Below are 22,097 nucleotides of genomic sequence, written 5' to 3' on the forward strand. Positions count from 1 at the left end.
TAACCCTTTGTGTGTCTGTGTGCAGCGTCAGTGTGTGGAGTACGCCCTGAAGGCTCAGCCCCTCAAACTCTACATCCCCAAGAACCCGGTCCAGTACAAGTTCTGGTCCATCATAAACTCGACGGGATTCGAGTACGTCATGTTCGTCCTGATTCTGCTCAACACGGTCACCCTGGCCATCCAGGTGAATGAACCCGCCTTTATTTAAACCCGTTTTTTTAAAGATCTGCTGCAGAGGAGTCATGTTGTGTGTTTTTGCAGCACTACGAACAGTCAAAGACCTTCAGCTACGTCATGGACATCCTGAACATGGTGTTCACCGGACTCTTCACCGTGGAGATGCTGCTCAAGCTGCTCGCCCTCCGACCCCGGGTAAGGCCATCAGACGTAGCTGCTAATTTACCCTGCTGTTTTCTTACAGGTGTTTTCATACACAGATAAAAGAATTAAACACTACATTAAAATGAAAACTAACCTTGTATATCTTTCTTTTTCTGCAGCATTATTTTATCGATGCCTGGAACTCGTTCGACGCTCTGATCGTGGTCGGCAGTGTCGTCGACATCGTCGTCACAGAGTTCAGCGTGAGTACAGAGACAGGAAGTCAGGAAGAGGAGGGTTTCAGACACTGCCCCCTGCTGTTTCTCAGAGGAATCGCTGATTTTAATTCTCTTTTTTTATACACCTCACTCTCTCAGAGCGGCGAGGACAGCTCTCGCGTGTCCATCACTTTCTTCCGTCTCTTTCGAGTGATGCGATTGGTCAAGCTGCTGAGTAAAGGGGAGGGCATCAGGACGCTGCTGTGGACTTTCATCAAGTCACTGCAGGTCAGTGGGCGGGGCTTAACAGAGGGCAGAGACACATTTTCAAGCGTGACCAGCACTCTAATCTCCCTCTCTGTCCACAGGCTCTGCCGTACGTCGCTCTGCTCATCGCCATGATCTTCTTCATCTACGCCGTCATCGGGATGCAGGTGAGTTTATCCTCAGGTGGTCCGCTCAGGTGCTCTAAATGTTTCTGAGACATCCTGCCTTCAGGAAGCAGTCAGCACTGACAAAGATGGTTTATAGCAGAAGATGCATCACTCTGCAGAAGCTTTAAGAAGTCTGATGTTTAGTTAGAGCAGTGTTACTCAATCAAAGAGCCAAGTTTTTAAAAAAATACATTTGCAAGAGAAGTGGCAATTAAAAAAGTTAACGGTGGTTAAAGTGGTCAAAAAGCAGCAGACACTGGGAGAAATTGGGCCCAAAGTGGCAAAATAGGCAGGAGGTGACCAAAAAAATAAGTTAAAGGTGGCATTAATTGTCAAAAAGTGGCAAAGATCGGAAGAAAAGGTGGCTTGAATGGGCAAGAAGTGGTAAAAATAAGCAAAAAGGGGCAAACACTGGGGGAAAAGTGGCAAAAAATGAGTGAAAAGTGAATAAAATGGGCAAAATTTTTAAAAAGGGTGGAAAAACAGGATTTAAGTGGTATTTAACTGCAAAAGGCAGCTTAAATGGGTGAGGAGTGGCAAAATTAGGAAAAAAGGGGAAACGATTGCAGAAAGCAGGATAAAAGTATCCAAAACGGGTGAAAAGTGACAAAAAATAGTGGCAAAAAATAGGCTTAAAATGGGCAACACTGGGAGAAAAGTGGCAAAAATGTGGAGAAAAAGTGGCAAAACTGTGCCAAAAAATCAGTAAAAAATGATTAAAATGGGCAAAAATAAAGAAATGGGGGAAAAACAGGAAATAAGTGTCATTTAACTGCAAAAGGCAGCTTAAATGGGCAAGAAGTGGTAAAAATAGGCACGAAGGGGCAAACACTGGAAGAAAAGTGGCAAAAATTGGCAAAAATGTGGAGAAAAACTGGCAAAAATGGGTGAGAAGTGGGAAAAAATGAGTCCAAAATTCGGCAAGACTGCAAAAACATGAGTGAAAAGTGACTAAAATGAGCAAAAATCAGCAAAAAGGTGGGAAAACGGGCAAAAAACATAAAACAGTGGCAAAATGGGAAATTGGTGGCATTTAATTGCAAATGAGGGCTTAAATGGGTGAAAAGTGGCAAAAAGCAGGATGAAAGAGTCAAATAGAAGTGGCAAAAATGGGAATAATGTTTCAAATTTAGACATAAAAGAGCCACAAATCATCACAAAAGAGCCACAGGCTGAGTATCACTGAGTTAGAGAGATGATTCAGCTTAAATGATTTAATCTGAAGGTCAGTCTGCAGCCAAGTGTTGTTTTTTATAATTTCAGCCTAGAAGGAATGAAATAAAGGAGGAATCAGTGAAGATCAGGGACTTTATGTTGGACGTACTTCAGGAATATACACGTTTATTCCTAACAACCTTTGGTACTGTCGACTATAAAAACTGACCAGATATGACGGTGCTAATATTCTCTCTTTTCAATATTAGCCTCTTAGAGCGTCGTGGCTGTGAATACTGAGTTAGTATTGACCGTTATCAGCTGCTGATTCACTCTTAAATGTGTATTCTCTGTCTGTCAGACGTTTGGGAAGGTGGCCATGCAGGATCACACTCAGATCAACAGGAACAACAACTTCCAGACTTTTCCCCAGGCCGTCCTCCTCCTCTTCAGGTCAGATCTTCAGTTTTTATCCTCTTCATCTTCTCTTAAGGATGGTGCATTTGTTTCTTGTATTTATTTTTGATCCATAGCTTTTTAAATTTTTATTTTAATATTATTATATTATGCTGTGGAGACAGCTCATGTTTGCAGTGCTTAAATTCCAAGCCAGATTTTTCCAAAGGATCGATAGTGTATTAGTATCCTACATCACATTGAATGGTATAATACTGAAGAGTATTATTTGCCATTGTATTATATAATATTGTATAGCAGGGCTCATCTCCTACATTTGCACAAGGCCTGGAGTTTCCTTGATGGATGCTTACGAGGCTGGACTTTCAAATAAATGTAACTGAAGACACATTTTGGTCTAGTTAACATTTAAATATTTTATTTTATTTCAAATGTATGCCATTTTAGCCTCTATAAGTAAGATCAGTTTCTATACCATAGCCAGCCACAAGGGGGCGATTGAGAAATTTTAGCTGAGTATCTTCAGGGCTGCTCTCTTCTCCATCACTGAGTTTGATGCTAATATGATGTGCCATGAGAAGAAAAAGTCTATTTAGTTTTAATTCTCAGGCAGCAAAATGCTGAAGGTTAAAAGAAACTTACAGTTTAAATCAAGAATGAACTCAAAATATGTTTATCATGCATCATGTTTGCTAACAGTGGGTGAAAGGTGGATTTCTGACAAATGAAACAAACTTTTAACCAGTCCAGATCATTTTTTATCAATTTAAATTGTTTTGAGTTTTTTAGATAGCTGTAGGGAATTTACCTTACAGCGACCTATTTTTTTTTTTTTTTCCGTGTTTCTGTATTTAATGATTTTCTGGGGCCCTGATATGGCCCCCGGGCCTCCAGTTGATGATCACTGTCATCATAGCATTTTTTTCTTGTATAGTCCCATTTGTTATGATTTGCCTCATATATCATATTATCATATCCCCTTAAAGCCTGTTAACCAATAGCCAGAAAAAAATCTCATTTTTTTGTAACTGAAATATTTTTTCAACCTTCTGCCCAAATCCAAAAAAGAAAATTTGCCATAAATTATATATATATATATATATATATATATATATTTTTTTTTTATCACATTTGATACATTAACCTCCTGAGACCTTTGTTTAGAAGCAATTTTTATTTACTCTCATTTATTTGGGATAAATACGGTCAGATCAGTTAAAAAATCAGTCTCGGGAGCGCAGATGGTTGAGTGGTTTAAGGCGCTACCCATGTATGCGGGCGGCCCAGGCGGCCTGTGGCCCTTCACCGCATGTCTCTCCCAGCTCTTTTCCCTATTTCCAAATCTATCCACTGTCCTTCCTCTGTCAAATAAAGGCATGAAAAAGCCAAAAAATAAATCTTAAAAAAAAAAAAATTAGTCTCGTGTTTAAACAGGAATTTCTTGGAAATGTTCCTTTCTAAAAACCCCAAAAATTCCATCAATTAAAAAATGTCTTTGAAAATTCTCAAACAAATTTTTGAATTACCCAATTAGATAGTACTCAAATCTTTCAGTGAAAATTCCTCATAAATCCTGAAAATTCAAATTAAAAATTTCCCCAAAAAATCCATGCAAATTCCTGAAAATTTCAAGCAAATTCCCCAAATATTAAAGTATATTCCCCCTTCAGTTTCTTGGAAAATTCTAGACATTTTCAAGAAACTTTCTTCAAAATTCACTGAAAATTATGGAAATAACCCAACCCCCCTAAAGTTTTCTAAGAAAAATGCTGAACAATTCAACAGCCAATCCTGAAGCCCAAATGCTCAATCCAACTGCCCAAAAAATTGGTAATAACTTCCCCATATTCCCATGAAAATGCATTAAAAATTAAAATAAATTTAAGGCCATGAAACCATCCAAAACAAGCCTATCCTCTTAATTTACATAGAAATACTTCCAATAACTTCCAAGCAAATTCCCTAAAATATCCATATAGCAAATTATCCCAGCATTTCAAGCATATACTTTAAACTTGAATGAACATTTTGAACAATTATGACATCAATTCTAATACCAAAATGATTGCTATAATGTAGGAAAGTCAAAATGTAATGTCCTCATACGTGTATGCAGGCTCTTAGGAGGTTAAGGTGTTTTTGTCAACCGATAATCCACTGTAAGGCTATTTTATAAAATAAATGCCTGTATTAAAAAGACTTTTGAGTAATTTATTGATCATTTTGATTAGATACAGAATGATCCTGTGTGCAATATCCCCTAAATGCCATATTGCACACAGGATCATTTTGGACTTAACATTTAATCATACTATTATGGTGCATGTCATTGCATCATATAGTTAAATATCATATGTTTTCTATTTATTTAGCAGCTTATTATATTTTATCGTATTATTCTGTATTTTTTTTTTCATTTTTGTATCCTATAGTATCCATGACCTGCTTGTGCACCATGTGCACTAAATCCAATAATGTCATATCATATTGTAAGCTAACCTGTGGTTGTGATGTAACCTAATGTTTGCGTGTTCTTGATTACTTCATGGTTCATCAGGTGTGCCACAGGTGAGGCGTGGCAGGAGATCATGTTGGCGAGCCTCCCCGGTAAACGCTGCGACCCCGAGTCAGACTACGAACCGGGAGAGGAGTTCAGCTGTGGGAGCAACTTCGCCATCGTTTACTTCATCAGCTTCTTCATGCTGTGTGCTTTCCTGGTCAGAACTACAACACATTCACAAATCTACTGTAGAACTATCAATCACATTCACAAATCTACTGTAGAACTATCAATCACATTCACAAATCTACTGTAGAACTATCAATCACAGTCACATATCTACTGTAGAACTATCAATCACATTCACAAATCTACTGTAGAACTATCAATCACAGTCACATATCTACTGTAGAACTATCAATCACATTCACATATCTACTGTAGAACTATCAATCACATTCACAAATCTACTGTAGAACTATCAATCACATTCACAAATCTACTGTAGAACTATCAATCACATTCACAAATCTACTGTAGAACTATCAATCACAGTCACATATCTACTGTAGAACTATCAATCACAGTCACATATCTACTGTAGAACTATCAATCACAGTCACATATCTACTGTAGAACTATCAATCACATTCACAAATCTACTGTAGAACTATCAATCACATTCACATATCTACTGTAGAACTATCAATCACATTCACATATCTACTGTAGAACTATCAATCACATTCACATATCTACTGTAGAACTATCAATCACATTCACATATCTACTGTAGAACTATCAATCACATTCACATATCTACTGTAGAACTATCAATCACATTCACATATCTACTGTAGAACTATCAATCACAGTCACATATCTACTGTAGAACTATCAATCACATTCACATATCTACTGTAGAACTATCAATCACATTCACATATCTACTGTAGAACTATCAATCACAGTCACATATCTACTGTAGAACTATCAATCACATTCACATATCTACTGTAGAACTATCAATCACAGTCACATATCTACTGTAGAACTATCAATCACAGTCACATATCTACTGTAGAACTATCAATCACAGTCACATATCTACTGTAGAACTATCAATCACATTCACGTATCTACTATAGATCTATCAATCACATTCACATATCTACTGTAGAACTATCAATCTACTGTAGAACTATCAATCACATTCACGTATCTACTATAGATCTATCAATCACATTCACATATCTACTGTAGAACTATCAATCACAGTCACATATCTACTGTAGAACTATCAATCACAGTCACATATCTACTGTAGAACTATCAATCACAGTCACATATCTACTGTAGAACTATCAATCACATTCACATATCTACTGTAGAACTATCAATCACAGTCACATATCTACTGTAGAACTATCAATCACATTCACGTATCTACTATAGATCTATCAATCACATTCACATATCTACTGTAGAACTATCAATCACAGTCACGTATCTACTATAGATCTATCAATCACATTCACATATAACACATTCACTTATATTCACTGTAAGGAGACGCGCTGAATCTCTGCTGGCGTGTTTTCAGATCATTAACCTCTTCGTCGCCGTCATCATGGACAACTTTGACTATCTGACGCGTGATTGGTCGATTCTGGGGCCTCATCATCTGGATGAGTTTAAGAGGATCTGGTCGGAATACGACCCGGAGGCCAAGTAAGTTTGATCACATTTAACACCAGTATGTGCTTAGCTTAGCTTAGCACAATGACTGGGAGTGGAGGGAAACTGTTAGCCTTGCAGCCTGGTTTCATTTTACATGTTTTAAAAGCATGTAGATGATAATTTTACCACAGACAGGGACTTGAATGTTTCCTCCATCATGGACATAAGGTCTTAGCTGATACTAATCTTTATTTTCTGTGAGATTAATGGTTTTTTTTGTGTTTTTAGGGGTCGTATTAAACACCTGGACGTGGTGGCTCTGCTCAGGAGGATTCAGCCTCCTTTAGGGTTTGGGAAACTCTGTCCTCACAGAGTGGCCTGCAAGGTAAAAATCTCTTTAATGTAGGTTATACAGCCACAAAGAATAGAATAGTTTTACTTTTGTTATCTTCCCTTTAGGAGTCCCACAGAGCCCTGATCTGGGTCCTCTGATGTTTTTAATGATGTGTTTTGTCTTAATATGTGAACTCTCTTGACCTCTGAACTCATCACTTCCTGTAGTTTAAGCCACACCCACAGTTTTGATGACTCTGCAGAGTAACAGTATCTCTCCTCCTCCTCCTCTTCAGCGCCTGGTGGCAATGAACATGCCTCTGAACGCTGATGGGATGGTGACCTTTAACGCCACGCTCTTCGCTCTGGTCCGCACCGCTCTCAAGATCAAGACTGAAGGTTTGTGATTGGCTGACACAAGCATGGTTACAAAATCAGAACTAGTTCCCAAAAGTCTGGGATGGTCTGCATCCTGTCAGTACGTCCCTGGTAAGAATATAAGTATGTATGTATTTTGCTCTTTTTAATCAATATTCACTACTTTTTTTGCAAATTTTTATCCTTTTCTGTCCAGGTCTTGACACCTTTTCTTGCAACTTTTAACCCTTTATAGCCTTTACAGCCTAATTTTGTGACTTGTAATAAATATTGTTTCTCCATTTTTAGCACCTTCTTGACACTGTAAAACTATTTTCTCACAAACTGCCACCGTAAACCCCCTTATGGGACTTTTTACTAATTTTAACCCAATTCTGCAATTTTTAACCTTCTATTGCTACATACAGTATGTTGTCCTTTTTAATCAATTTTCACCACTTTTTCCAACTTTTAACCCATTTCTGTCCAGTTCTTCACACACTCGCCCTACTCTCTGCTTCCTGGTTCCCTCCCCTTTAGAGGATGAGCGTAACCAACATGTGGTGAACTGACAGCCTCGTCTCAGTGACGGGAGTTTCAGCTCTGTTTGCTGATCTGGATCATTTGGACTGACTCAGCTTTAGAACGGCTCTTCAAACCATGTCAGCTTTATTTAACCAACCAGTGAAGCAGTTTCTGACCAATCACAACTTCTTGTTTTACACCCAGATGGCCTTTGTGTTTTTGTCACGTTTATGCATTGCTAAACAGTGAGAAAAACACAGAGGCTTTCTGGGTAGATATTTGATAGTGCTTACATTTGAGCCAACACTGTTTTGTGGCCCATTTATACTTGTGACTCCCTAAACTCTAGAGAGAAACTGTACCCATGTGTTAGGCTGTAAAGAGGAGCAACAAACATCAGACATATCAGACATTTTCATTCTGATTCTCTTATTTGCTTTTAAATCCATAACAAGTTCATTTTTCTGTGCTTAGGTTTCATAAAAGTAGTTCTGCATCCAAAGACAGTACCAAGGTCCAACAGAACACAAACACAGTTTCAGATGCAGAACAGTGACATTTAAAATGCAACAACAGGATTGAATCAAATCATAATAATTCTACAGCTCTGCTATAGATCATTCAGTGCAAAGATTCTACATATTGTAGCATTAAAGTCAAAATCTATCACCCAGGCTGGGACACTCCTAAGTTTAGTTAACTAGCCTTTTTGATTTGATGGGATTATGCAATCAAAGTCCTTTTTCATTCCTATACAGCACCCTGCACTGAAGCACAGCTCCACCCAAAGCTGATGCTAATCATCCACCAATCAGAAAAGAGTCAAAAAGAGAGGACAAGTGGAAGCAAAGCATTATTGTTATGGAAATTAAAGGGATAAAATATGCAACCCCTGTTTAAAATCATCATTCTGTTCATCTTTGCTTTGATTTTCTATTTGAGTTTACACAACTCAGCTTTGACTCCGTAAGACCCAAACCAAAGTCCAGCATGTAGAGGCTGAGTGAACGTGGTCTGGACTCTGTGGAGGAGAGTCATAGTCTCAGAGACGCTGTAGAAGGACAGAATACCTGCTCTGTGATCCACGTACACACCCAGTCTGTTAGACCAAGGACCTGAGACTGGAGTACGGACTTTGTTATGCTCGAATGTATAACTGTTGTCATAGCAATCTAACCTCCAGGATTTGTCATTTTGTCCAAATCCACACTCATCAGAGCGCCCTGATCTGCTGATATTCTTGTATGAAACTGCCACACGAACCAGAGAACCAGCCCACTCCACCTCCCAGTAACAACGCTGAGGCAGACTCTCTCTGCTCAGAACCTGACTCCAACCAGTGAATCTGTCTGGGTGATTGGAATAACCCTGTTTGGATTTTGTAAGTGTTGCTTTTCTGTTCCCATCAGAAAGTGCGACCTCATTGTATGCTGTGTTTGGATCCAGAGTGATGTCACATGAGAATGTTAAGAACTGAGCTCTGGTCTTGGGCTCTGGCGACAGTAAAACCTCCACATGAGTCACCGCCTGTGTGATGTTGATCCACTTCTCTCTCAGAACTTCTTGTAGCTGATCTCTGACTTGTGTTACAGCCGCTGTCACATCCTCAAAGTATCTCAGAGGATGAAGGTCAGAGCTGAATGAGTCTGCAGATTGACTGATTTGTGACAGTGAGGGGTAGCTGCGTAGAAACTGGTTGTTGTCCTCCATGTGTGACAGCGTCTCCAGCTCAGCGTCTTTCCTCTCCAGCCCAGCGATCTCCTTCTCCAGCTTCTCCTGAAGCTCTTTGACTCGACTTACCTCAGCGTCCTGGCGGGATCGGACCTGCTGCTTCAGATCAGATCGTCTTTGCTCCATGAGACGGATCAGCTGGGTGAAGATCTTCTCAGCGTCCTCCACTGCTTTATCAGCGGAGCAATTGATAGCCTCCGCTTCCTGTTGGAGCAGCTTCACATCTTTCTGTCTGTCCTGGATTCTCTGCTGGATGTTGAGTCGACTCCCCTGGAGCTCTCTCTGCCTCTCGGCCCTCTCTGCCGCCGCTGTGACGGTGTCGTGGCCTTTATGTTCATCCACAGAGCAGACATAACAGATGGAGCGCTGATCAGTGCGACAGAACATCTTCATCACCTCATCGTGACGAGAGCAGACGTTCTCCTGGAGCTTCCTGGTCGGCTCCACCAGCTTGTGCTTTTCAAAGGCCGAAGATTTATGAGGCTGAAGGTGTTTCTCACAAAATGAGACCAAACACAGCAGACAGGACTTTTGGGCTTTCAGTTTCCTCCCGGTGCAGACGTCACAGGCCACATCTTCAGCTCCAGCATAGCAGTGATCATCAGGAGCAGCCAGGAGTCCGCTCTTCTTCATCTCCTCCATTATGACTGCCAACATGTTGCTTTTCAGCATCACAGGCCTGGGTGTGAAGGTCTGCCTACACTGAGGGCAGCTGTAGCTCTTCTTCTCCCCCTCTGTATCCCAGTGGCTTTTAATACAGCTCATGCAGTAGCTGTGTCCACAGGGAATAGTCACCGGCTCCTTCAGTAGATCCAGACAGATGGAGCAAGAGAAAGAGTCCCGGTCCAGCTCAGCTCCTTTCTGCGCCATTTCAGCCCTGGATGAGTTCTGCTTTCTCTAAAGTGAAACTACTCAGAGCTCTGATCTCAACAATGTAACAGTCGTTCTGCCTCTGTTGGTTTCTAACTTGTTAAAGACGACTGAGAGAAATCTGAGGAAGACTCACAGAGAAGCATTCGGAGCTGCAGATTATTATTTACAAGTAAGAGCACACAGTTCAGACATACAGCGCTGCTCCTCTTCCTGGAATGTGGATCAGCTTGATACCCCTCCCCCGTAGCTCACAGAGCGCCCCACTCTCTGCTTCCTGGTTCCCTCCCCTTTAGAGGATGAGCGTAACCAACATGTGGTGAACTGGCAGCCTCGTCTCAGTGACGGGAGTTTCAGCTCTGTTTGCTGATCTGGATCATTTGGACTGACTCAGCTTTAGAACGGCTCTTCAAACCATTTCAGCTTTATTTAACCAACCAGTGAAGCAGTTTTTGACCAATCATATCTACTTATTTTACACCCAGAAGGCCTTTGTGTTTTTGTCACTTTTATGCAGTACAAGAGGACGTAGCCAAAGCTTACAGTGCAACATAGTGACCACACCACTACCACTGCTGATCCCTCATACAGCCCAGTTTCAAAAAGAGGGAAATATCCCTTTAAAATTCCAAATGTTCTGAAAACAGACCACTGCAGGAGAAAAGGGTTCAGTAAGTTATGCCTACCGTTGCCTGCTGGTACAGTCCACCTCTAACCAATGGTTTAAAAAAGCATGTTTATGACAGAAAGAGGGAGAACCATTTCATGACTTTCTTTGAATCCATTTTTGCTTTTTTTGCCATTCTAGGCAACCCTGAACAGGAAAACGAGGAGCTGAGGGGGATCATTAAGAAGATCTGGAAGAGGATGAAACCAAAACTACTGGATGAAGTCATACCGCCTCATGAAGGTACAAAAACACAGATACTGTAAATAATTCTGCTGATTACACTGATTATAGGAAAACAAATACTGCTACTAGGGCTGCAAGCAGCACTGGAGGGCACTCACACCCCGGCGCAGGTCTGGGTGTGGCGCAACTGCCAGTGTGTGGCAATAGCAGGATGTAGGCAAACCCGTGCAGTGTGCTCCAGCACGGCAGAGAGACCAGGGCGATCCTTCACTGAGCGTCCTTGCACTAAAAAAAAAATCAGCATGTTGCACTTCGTATATGAGGTAGTACTGCCCCTCAACAGTAGGTGGCAGTATGTCAGAGGTGGATGTTGATATGTGGAGGTGATGAGGGAAGGAATATTTATCATGTTAAATCATAAAAAGATTGGAATTTATATTTTTAAGGTGGTAATGGCATCATACAGTAGGGGGTGCTACAGCAAAACCATGAAATTAACATGATATTTGTAGCAAGGCAGACCCTGATCATCCATGTGAAATTTGAAGGCAATCAGGGGTTTCATATGAGAGTTAAACCAACTTCCTGTGTCATGGTGAAGGATCAAAATGGCCGCCATGGCCACTGGGTCAACTGGAAATGAAGTATGTCCATGCTGGGACAGATATTCAGTAATTGAAGTCAAAATCAGAGCATTATAGGTTGAACACAGTAGGAATAACAGAGAGATGACCCACTTCCTGTCCAATGGTGAAGGATCAAAATGGCCGCCATGGCCACTGGGTCAACTGGAAATGAAGTATGTCCATGCTGGGACAGATATTCAGTAATTGAAGTCAAAATCAGAGCATTATAGGTTGAACACAGTAGGAATAACAGAGAGATGACCCACTTCCTGTCCAATGGTGAAGGATCAAAATGGCCGCCATGGCCACTGGGTCAACTGGAAATGAAGTATGTCCATGCTGGGACAGATATTCAGTAATTGAAGTCAAAATCAGAGCATTATAGGTTGAACACAGTAGGAATAACAGAGAGATGACCCACTTCCTGTCCAATGGTGAAGGATCAAAATGGCCGCCATGGCCACTGGGTCAACTGGAAATGAAGTATGTCCATGCTGGGACAGATATTCAGTAATTGAAGTCAAAATCAGAGCATTATAGGTTGAACACAGTAGGAATAACAGAGAGATGACCCACTTCCTGTCCAATGGTGAAGGATCAAAATGGCCACCATGGCCACTGGGGTATCTGTTAATGAAACATGTCAATGTAGGGACAGATATTGAGGACTTCAGGTCAAATCAGAGCATGATAGGTTCAACATGCTTGGACAAATGCAGAAATGACCCATTTGCATCACTTCCTGTTGGCAGAGGAGGGCACCATGATGAGCGGTTTTCATGTGGGCGTGTTCAGTGGGACACTGTTGTGTTGCCATAAAACTCTGAAGGTCATAGAATGATCTCCCCCACAGTTATACCAGTTTTCAGTGAATGAATGTCCAAAAAGAGGCGTTATTTAGAAATTCAGGTGGACCAGGTGGACTTCCTGTTGAGATTTTGGCATGGGTCCAAGAGGTTTTTTAGTAGGTGTGGTCATGGTGTGTGTCCTGACTGAAGATCGTCTGCCTAAGTTCAACAGTGTTTGGGGGCTGAATTTTTAAAGTGAGAGAAGCGGATAAAGTGCCAAATTAAATTTTGTTTTGTCAGAAGGGGGTGGAGTTATGAATTTCTGATGTAAGTGCTTGATTTGATAGAGGCCCCATGTGTAATCATCTCTGAGAAGTTTGGTGATGATTGGTGTTAGCACTGAAAAGTTATGGACACTAATAGATGTTTTAACACAGTGGGGGTTTTTTTAGAAAAATTGTGAAAGAAGTGGTCGTCAAAGTTTGGGGCCTTATTATGGCCCCGCCCCCTGGTGAAAGCTCCTGCAGAGCACAAGCTGAGATCTCCATCTTGTCTAGTTTCAGGAGAAACCACTCTGGAGTCAATCGGATAAGTTCCCTCAGACGAGTTCGTTCAAATGGGAGGACTGAAAATGACCAAAAAACGGCCAAATTTGGACACTTTTCCTTTTTGATGTCACGTCCTGTGTATTTTAGAGGATGGTCCCAAGCAGATTTTTTGTTCGTCTATTCATGATACATATGTGTACCAATTTTCATGCATGTCACTTAAACCTGTGGGCGGGGCTCCTGAATACCAGCGAAAACCAGGTTTTGGGGCCCCTGAGGGGCCATTTTTTGAACGAGATAAATGGAACCACCAGAATACGAAATTTTTTCACCAGGATCTAATAAGCCACCAAATTTCGTGAGTTTTGGAGCATGGTAAGGCCCCCAAAAATACAAAAGTGTTGACCTGAAAAAAATGATTCCTGAAGATACAATAGGGCTCTCGCACTGGTCAGTGCTCGGGCCCCAATTAGTGCAAAAACTGTTGACACTACAGTCAGTGTCAGTGCTTGACACCATGACTGATATTTAAAGGAGCAGTACCAAAACTACTGCAAACACTTCTGACACTGATACAAAACCAGCTAACACAGGAAATCCTGCTGTAACTTCTAAAATACTCTGAAATACTCCCGTCTAACATGTTTCTCTGTGTTTGTTCCTACAGAGGAGGAGGTGACTGTTGGAAAGTTTTACGCTACATTCCTGATCCAGGATTATTTCAGGAAGTTCAGGAAGAGGAAAGAGAAAGGAGGCCTCCCTGGAGAGGATGACGGCACCGCCAACCCGTCTGCTGTCCAGGTCTGTGCCTGTAGCTGCCTTTATTTATGTGTTATATAATGGTAAAGGGTTAACTTTATTCTTAAGACACATTTCATACACACACAGATTCACAAAGGAGAACCTCAGGGTTTTAGCACCACTCTTATTTACTAATTATCAGTGCCTCAGACTTAATGGACCAAATGCTTGGTTTCACTGTTATGATGATGATACAGTTATTTACTGCTGTGCACCTACGTCTGCACAAACTTCAGCGTGCATTTGATTTAGTCCTAGATCAGCTTTGTCAAAAACTTGTTCTAAATGCAGAAAAAACTAAACTCATCCTCAAGAACATTTTCGGGGAAAATTGTTTCTAAATACAGTCAAGAAAGTGAGTTGGTTCAGTCTTCATATGTTGGGTAGTGGGTATAGTGATGCACTGAGATTTATCTTTCTATTTTTCCTGTTTTTAATCTTGAAGGACAGATTATATAAACTTGTTTGATTTTGTGCACTTTATTCCCAAGAAGCACCTTTGCTTCTGCACACTGACTTTAAACTCCAAAACTGTGGAAGTTTAAGTCCTTAGTGAAAGGTCAAAATGTCTGTAAACAGCTGTTTTAATTGATGAATTATTATAATTATCATTTAATGTTTTCCATATGAGTGTTTTAATTTTTTAACTGTGTTTTACTGCCATTCTTGGGTCTCCCTTACAAAGACATCTCTGTTCTCAGTGGACTAACCGTTAACTTAAGGCTAAATAACATACATTAATCCATTTTTATTCCTTAGTTTTATGTGTTTAAATAACATGTGTGTGTCTCTGTGTAGCTGTGTAAAGCCGGTCTGAAGACCCTGCAGGATCTGGGTCCTGAGATGCGTCTGGCTCTGAACGAGGACCTGGAGGAGGACGAGGAGGACGCCATGATGGAGGACGATGAAATGGACGACAACGCTGCATACAAGGTCTGAACTCTATTATATTTAAAACATAACCAGCTCATGTTAGTGTTTGCATACAGTGTGATGTGATCTGTGGGCGGAGCCTAACTGGTGGCAGAAAGTTAGCAAGCGGTCAGTTCTCATCAGAAAGTTCTGGAGCCTGATGTGAATAATCATTGAGCAGAATAATTGATAAAAACAAACTATTTCTTCGATCTATAATTAAAAGCACCGTTTATGAGGCCGTGTCTACAGGTTATAAAACATGTTCACCACAATCAGAACTTTTTCATTCATCCTGGACTCTGTCTCTCTGTTTCCCCCTCTGTTAAGTCACATGGTCATGACGTCTACTCTAACCTGGTCTATATAAACCATGTTTTTATCATCTATCTGCCTCTCTGCATCTCTTCAGGGTGAAAATGGTTATGGACCTGACAAAGATCGCCGTGGCTCCTTACTGACACCTACAGGTAGACATTAACATGTCTCAATAGTTACAGGATTAAGAGGAAATACAGCATGTTAAAGTTAATGAGAGATCAGTTAATCATGACGATTATAATTGAAAACATTTATAAACCTGTCCGTTTATTTCTGATCAGTCTTTTTTTTTTGATGCCGTCACTCAAATAAACATTCTCCCTCCTCGTCTCCAGAATTAACTCAGACTTAGATGGTTTCTGTAGAAATGAACCAGAGCTTTCCATTAACCTTCCCTCAGGTCCCGGAGGAGTGATCAGCGAAGGGGGCGTGTCTAACGGCGGCCTCATCCACCGTGTCGGCTCGCTCACTAAGATGCCGAATGGCAGCGAACACGACGAGCATCATCGCCGTGGAGACAACATGAGGTCATCCATCAATCATCACCATCATCACCGCCCATCAGTCAAGAACGGCATGGTGGACCACGCCCACAAGAGACCACCGTACTACAAACATGGAAGGTATGGAGTGGAACCAGTACTCCGCCAGCACTGAACCAGTACTCCACCAGTACTGCAGTACTGATCAAATATGATACAGAAACTAAAACTTGCTTTTTAGTTTGAAAACTATGTGACCTTTATCAAGTTTGTCTATTTTTTAAATGTATAGTAAGTGTATGTTTGTAAGGGAATGTGTTTGATTGACGGTTGTCTGAGCCAATCACAGCGTCTCTTTCTGCAGGAGGGACTCCAGGGAGAGATACTGGAGGAATGGAGACATGGAGACGTACGGAGAGCATGGATACTACAGCCGAGAGGACGACAACGACAGCATCACCTCCAGAGACAGGTGAGCTGAGAGACAGACCTGTAGAACTTATCTCACCTGAGCTGTTTGGTTAGAATGACCTGGAGTCTGGTTGCTAGGTTACTATGTAAACTCTCAGTCCAACCCTGTGTGGACCAAACAACCGTGCCATGTCCTGGTCCTAAATGTTGGTGCACTGACAGAACTGTCTGCTGATGTGTTCGTCCTTACAGACACTACTACGATGAACCTCCTGTGTACAGAGATCATTACGATGGCCACGCCCCCTACAGCAACAGTAACTATGGTAACGGCTACAACGACAGCAGGAGGACGACCCGGAGACGCCTACTTCCTGCTACGCCTACTGGTGAGTCAGTCCAGAATCATACCTGCTCTCAGCTCTTCCTCGCTATGACATCATAACTGACAGCGAGTGGGCATGCTTGTTTCGTTGCCGTCTGTCAGGTCGGAAGCCGTCCTTTAACATCCAGTGTCTGAGGAGGCAGGGCAGCAGCGATGACCTACCGATCCCTGGAACGTACCACCCCACCTCTCCGCCGCGCCGCACACGCATGCAGGTAACACAAGCACACACACATCGACCTGTTACAAACACGTACCAGTCTTCTTCGGTGTAACATAACCTTCGACCTCTTCCTCAGCAAACATTTAGCAGTTATGAGTCCCGTCACTCCGGTCACAACCCTGCAGCGTCCTCGGCATCCTGGGCGAACCCGTGTCCTCGCCGTGGTCGCCTCCTCTATGCTCCTCTCATTCTGGTGGAGGAGGAAGGCAGCCCACCCTGGGGAGGAGGAGGAGGAGGAGGAGAAATGAAGAAAGGAGCAGGACGAGGTGAGGAGACGAGGACACATCTGTGTTAGCTGTTTGAAGCAATGTTAGCTTAGTGCTGACTCAGCGTTTCACATAACATTTAATAGTAGATCACTGCACTCTGGTAAACACTGTTCAGAAGAGTCATTAGCAAACAGGTTTTATTCCAATTCAGTTCACACAACCAGAATCATGGGGGAGACTGCTGACTGGACTATAGTCCAGAAAACCATCACTGACATCCTCCACGAGGAGGGTAAGCCACAGAAGGTCACTACAGAAAGGCCAGGCTGTTCTCAGAGGCTGTATCAGAGCAGATTCATGAAAAGTTCCACAAGGACTGGACTGAGACTGGAGTCAGTGGATCAAGATCCACCACACAGACTGGTCCAGGAAATGGACTACAAGTGTCCTGTTCTACAAGTGTCCATTGCGGTCTCAGTGGTCCAAAGTCGTGGAATTGAGTAGTTGACGTTTCCTGCTGCAACCCTCTCTTTTTAACTTTTCTTCCTGCCTGATAATTCCGATCCCTGACCGGTTTTATTGACGTTTTTAACTCTCGGCGACTTTCTAACTCACTCTTAAATCATGCAGCACATCATCAGCATCGGCAGCGTAACCACTGGAGGGAAACCACCCTCACCAACAGACTGATCAAAAACCTGCCCAACTGTTGTGTGGTCCATTAGGATGACTTCTTCAAGTCATCAGTGCTCTGGACATAGACGCCATGATGAGTACAATCTACCCATGGTTGGATAACCCGGTGAAGTTTGAGAAATCTCATGGCGTTAATAACACCCTGGACACTGAGATCGTCCCAAAGTCTGACACTAAGGAGAAGGAGACTCACATCCTTATTGTGGAAGGCTTTCTGCTTTACACCTACGGACCTCTGATCGACGTGCTGAACCAACGTTACTTTATTTCCATCCCAAATGAAGAATGCAAGAAGAGGAGGTGCTCTAGTAACTACACAGTCTGGCCTGTTTGATGGCCACATCTGGCTCATGTATTTGAAACACAATATACACACACAATAGCTGAAAGTCAATTTAGCATTAACAGGTGGCTTGGGAGTTTGAGTATCCTAACCCTCCATCCATCCCTCCATCCATCTTCTTCCCCTTATACGAGGTCAGGTTGCAGGGGCAGCAGCCTAAGAGGGGAAGCCCAGACTTCCCTCTCCCCGGCCACTTCATCCAGCTCTTCTGGGGGATCCCAAGGCGTTCCCAGGCCAGCCAAGAGACATAGTCTCTCCAGCATGTCCTGGGTCTTCCCTGGGGTCTCCTCCCAGTAGGACCTGCCTGGAACACCTCACCAGGGAGGCGTCCAGGAGGCATCCGGACTAGATGCCCGAGCCACCTCAGCTGGCTCCCCTCGAAGAGTAGGAGCAGCGGCTCTACTCCGAGTCTCTCCCGGATGGCAGAGCTTCTCACCCTATCTCTAAAGGAGAGCCCAGACACCCCGCAGAGGAAACTCATTTTGGCCGCTTGTATCCGCAATCTTGTTCTTTCCGTCACTACCAACAGCTCGTGACCATAGGTGAGGGTAGGAACATAGATCGACTGGTAAATTGAGAGCTTCGCCTTTTGACTCAGCTCTTTCTTCACCAGGACAGACTAATGCAGAGACCGCATCACTGCCGACACCACATCAATCCACCTGTTGATCTCCCGCTCCATTCTTCCCTCACTGGTGAACAAGACCCCAAGATACTTCAACTCCTCCACTTGGGGCAGGATCTCATTCCCAACCCTATCCCATCCTTATCATAACTCGATGCTATGTAATAGTTAATCAGACTACCATCATGTTATCTCCTACTCCACATGCAGAGTACCCGCTGACGCTGAAGCATAAACTACAGCTGTGATGGTAGAACTAAGACAGAAACCCAGGCTTAAAATGTTACTGAACTTAGAACCAACCAGGTGTGTTTCTCTCTGCTGTCCACCAGGTGTCAGTGTGACAGGAGCAGCACCCAGACCCGCCTGGTATGGCGGCCCTGCAGGGACACCAGGTATAAACGAGTAGCTTTGATGGAAAACTTTGTCAACAATTGATTCTTTGCAAGTTTAAATATAGGAAATATTTGTGGTTTAATTTTTGCTTGAATCACTCTGAAGTTTAAATCCTGGTTATCATGACGGCCCTGTGATTGGCTGCACCCTTATAATGTCACTGATGATGTCACTCTATTTCTGTAGTAGCTCCTCCCCCCTACCGAGCGTACACCACCCTCAGAGTCCCATCCCAGCTTGGCGCTCAGCTCACGGAGAAGCGAGGATCAGCTGACAGTCTGGTGGAGGCGGTGAGGACACATTAATTGATTCCTGATATTAATTATTACCTCATCATCAAACTCTGATCACTGATTGGTTGATCTCTCTGCAGGTTCTCATCTCAGAGGGTCTTGGTCTATACGCACGGGATCCCAAGTTTGTAGCATTCGCCAAGCGGGAGATCGCAGACGCTTGTCATATGACGGTGGACGAAATGGAATCAGCCGCCAGCGACCTCCTCAGCGCCGGGAGCCACAGTTTTCTCAACAACGCCTCTGCAGACCCAGCCGCTCTCTACAGCGACGAGGAGCCAATCAGGACGGGCCGTGACGAAGAGGAACTGGCTGACGAGATGACCTGCGTGACATCATTCTGATCAGCTGGTACTCTGGACCAATCAGGGAGAAGACGGGTAGAGCATCACTGATTGACAGGACTGCAGACCTATCAGATGATGAGGAATGGAGGAAGGCGGGGTTTCATTGAAGCAGCTATGGAGGATTTTTGACCAGTAGGAGAGAAACTAGGAAGGTCAAACGGTTGCTTTTTTTCTGAGCAGATTTTTGTATCTGAAAGGAAAAGATGAGGACTTTAAGGAGAAGCAGAAAAATGAAAAAGGAGAAACAAGGGACATCGTCAGAGCTGGAGATGGTGATTAAAGATGGCCGCCTGCAGAGTTTGACTCAGCTGTTGGGCTGTCATGGCGTTGGGTGTCATCAGCACTGAATCACAGTTTTCCCACAGTGCATCGATGACTTTCAGACCCGTTATCACGGCACAATCAACAAGCTAAAGGGAGGTTAGCGATAGACTGTTTAAATGTTAGATGAAGCTTGGTTCGTCTGGTTAGTGATGCCTGTTGGAGCCGATCTGTGGTAGTTCCCATGATGGAAATGCCATATTGAAGCAGAGGCAGGTCTTAGGCCTCCTGATAAACAATTTGTTGACTTGTAGTCACATCAGCTACACCCCTAATTCTGCAAAAACTCGAAACCTTCTTCAAATCAAAACAGTCATCCCTCTGGAGTGTGTGCCCATAAAAACAAAAACTATTCAGACCAGAATTTCCTCATAAAGCAGAGTGCAAACATGTTTGCTTCTGCTGTATAAATGAACATTTTAACATGGGAGTGGATGTGACTTCTGCTACTTTCGCAGACTGCCTCTAGTGGAGCTGCAGGTTATTGCACCTCTGCATTGTCTTGATTTTTCCACCACAGAGGTTCCTGCTTGGTCCAAATCTGACCTTTGCAAACAGTATCTTTTTTAAGTTTGAAAATACAAAATGCAGAGCAATAAAACCTGCAATAGAATCTGCAATAAAACTACATACGAAAGAAATTCTGATACAGTATGAGCAGTTTGCTCTAGTAAAGAAATAGTCTGTAAAAATTGATTAATTTTAAGCTCTGCAACCAAAATGCAAACAATAAGAAACATTTGTCCAGTCAGGGATGCAGGATATTATAGCATTTATGCCGATATTTACAACCATTGTATTGCCTGTAAATGTTGGAAACAGACCAACATCAGCTCACATCTATCTTTGTTCATCCTTAAATTTTAATTTTAGTTTTAAAGCTAAAAGAGTAACTAAACCCCAGAGTTTTGGCTTAAGTGTATCTAGCCTGGAATTTTAAGAAATGCCTTTAGAAAACCTTTAGAATATTTTACACCTTTAGAATGCATTTAAATGCAATGAGGGTGTGTGTCCATAGCCGGCTTTTTTTAGTGCTACTGGCACGTTTTTTTTTTAACTCTAAACCAGCAGTCCGAGCGATCAGAGCCCCAGCCAAAAAAAGTTTTTGTCCTAACACTCTAGAAATGTTGGAATCTGGTTGCTGTAAACATGTGAAATCACTGAGATCTACATGTAACTGAATTTTATGAAAGCTTTTCACCTCTTTCCTGACTGGGTTTAATGTGGGCTCATGATGTCATCAGTGGGGAACAGTGGGGAATAACCCCACCCCTCTAGCACTACAATCTAAAATCCCAGAGCAGTTCATTTCAGTCTAGTCCCAGTAACCCTCAATGCAATGTGCAGTAGTGGGCGGTGACCAACGCTCGTTTGACATCGCCCACTATCGAGCGTTGGGTATCACCCACTTTCAAGCTGTCGTCCAATCAGATGTTTGGTCTACATCATTATGTCATCATCACATTGATCAACGTCATCACGTCCTCTTTCAAGAAACCGGAAGTAAACAGTACGCTACGAAAATGATTCCAAATGGAAAATACTCGTTTAAATATAACACTTGGATATACATTTTCTTACTGGCCAATCAAAATCAAGAAGGGGCGCGGCTTCTGACAGTAGCAGAACAGCAACCGTCTTTCTTCGTCTTTGTTTCTAGGGTAGTTTTCAGGTCTGCAGCTGCTGCCTGTGCCAGGACAGGATTCATTTACACTGTCTGTATGTTTTCTGTGTGATATTAGAAATATGAAGCACATAGTGCTATTTAAAACAACGTTACAGATTCTATTGAGGAAAGTGGGATTCTTTTTTTAGTAAGTGCTCTGAAATTGAGTTCTTGTGCGCTGCCACTGCAACAAACGAGTCTGCTATGGACACACAGCCTTAATCAGGTGACTTGATTCTATGGGTGATGATGTCAGATGGTACCAGCTCAGCCAATCAGCCGCAGAAGCCTGCTTTCAAACTGTAGGGGG

General features: G+C 42.6%; 2 protein-coding genes across 2 annotated transcripts in view; one reads left to right on the forward strand and one right to left on the reverse strand.

The window, feature by feature from the left end:
* cacna1fb (calcium channel, voltage-dependent, L type, alpha 1F subunit) overlaps window positions 1-19,797 on the forward strand; it is a 108,491-nt gene extending 88,694 nt beyond the window's left edge. The window contains 21 exon segments of the mRNA XM_041799068.1: window positions 26-184; window positions 262-372; window positions 501-584; window positions 699-827; window positions 908-973; window positions 2,490-2,581; window positions 5,103-5,262; window positions 6,649-6,776; window positions 7,014-7,110; window positions 7,355-7,457; window positions 11,350-11,451; window positions 14,024-14,151; window positions 14,956-15,090; window positions 15,482-15,539; window positions 15,791-16,013; window positions 16,237-16,344; window positions 16,536-16,672; window positions 16,771-16,883; window positions 16,968-17,157; window positions 19,350-19,450; window positions 19,534-19,797. Coding sequence (XP_041655002.1) covers window positions 26-184; window positions 262-372; window positions 501-584; window positions 699-827; window positions 908-973; window positions 2,490-2,581; window positions 5,103-5,262; window positions 6,649-6,776; window positions 7,014-7,110; window positions 7,355-7,457; window positions 11,350-11,451; window positions 14,024-14,151; window positions 14,956-15,090; window positions 15,482-15,539; window positions 15,791-16,013; window positions 16,237-16,344; window positions 16,536-16,672; window positions 16,771-16,883; window positions 16,968-17,157; window positions 19,350-19,450; window positions 19,534-19,797 — 2,688 coding nt within the window.
* LOC121518022 (tripartite motif-containing protein 16-like) lies at window positions 8,349-10,739 on the reverse strand. The gene has a single exon (XM_041800179.1). It carries the CDS (start codon window positions 10,539-10,541, stop codon window positions 8,874-8,876), a length of 1,668 nt encoding a protein of 555 aa, XP_041656113.1. The 5' UTR covers window positions 10,542-10,739; the 3' UTR covers window positions 8,349-8,873.
* Window positions 19,798-22,097: the final 2,300 nt, after the last annotated feature.

The sequence above is a fragment of the Cheilinus undulatus genome, linkage group 11, assembly GCF_018320785.1.
Source record: "Cheilinus undulatus linkage group 11, ASM1832078v1, whole genome shotgun sequence".
NCBI classification, from domain to species: domain Eukaryota; kingdom Metazoa; phylum Chordata; class Actinopteri; order Labriformes; family Labridae; genus Cheilinus; species Cheilinus undulatus.

What these genes read in the sequence shown, in the direction of transcription:
- LOC121518022 (XM_041800179.1), bottom strand. Translation starts at nt 10,541, where the DNA reads ATGGCGCAGAAAGGAGCTGAGCTGGACCGGGACTCTTTCTCTTGCTCC.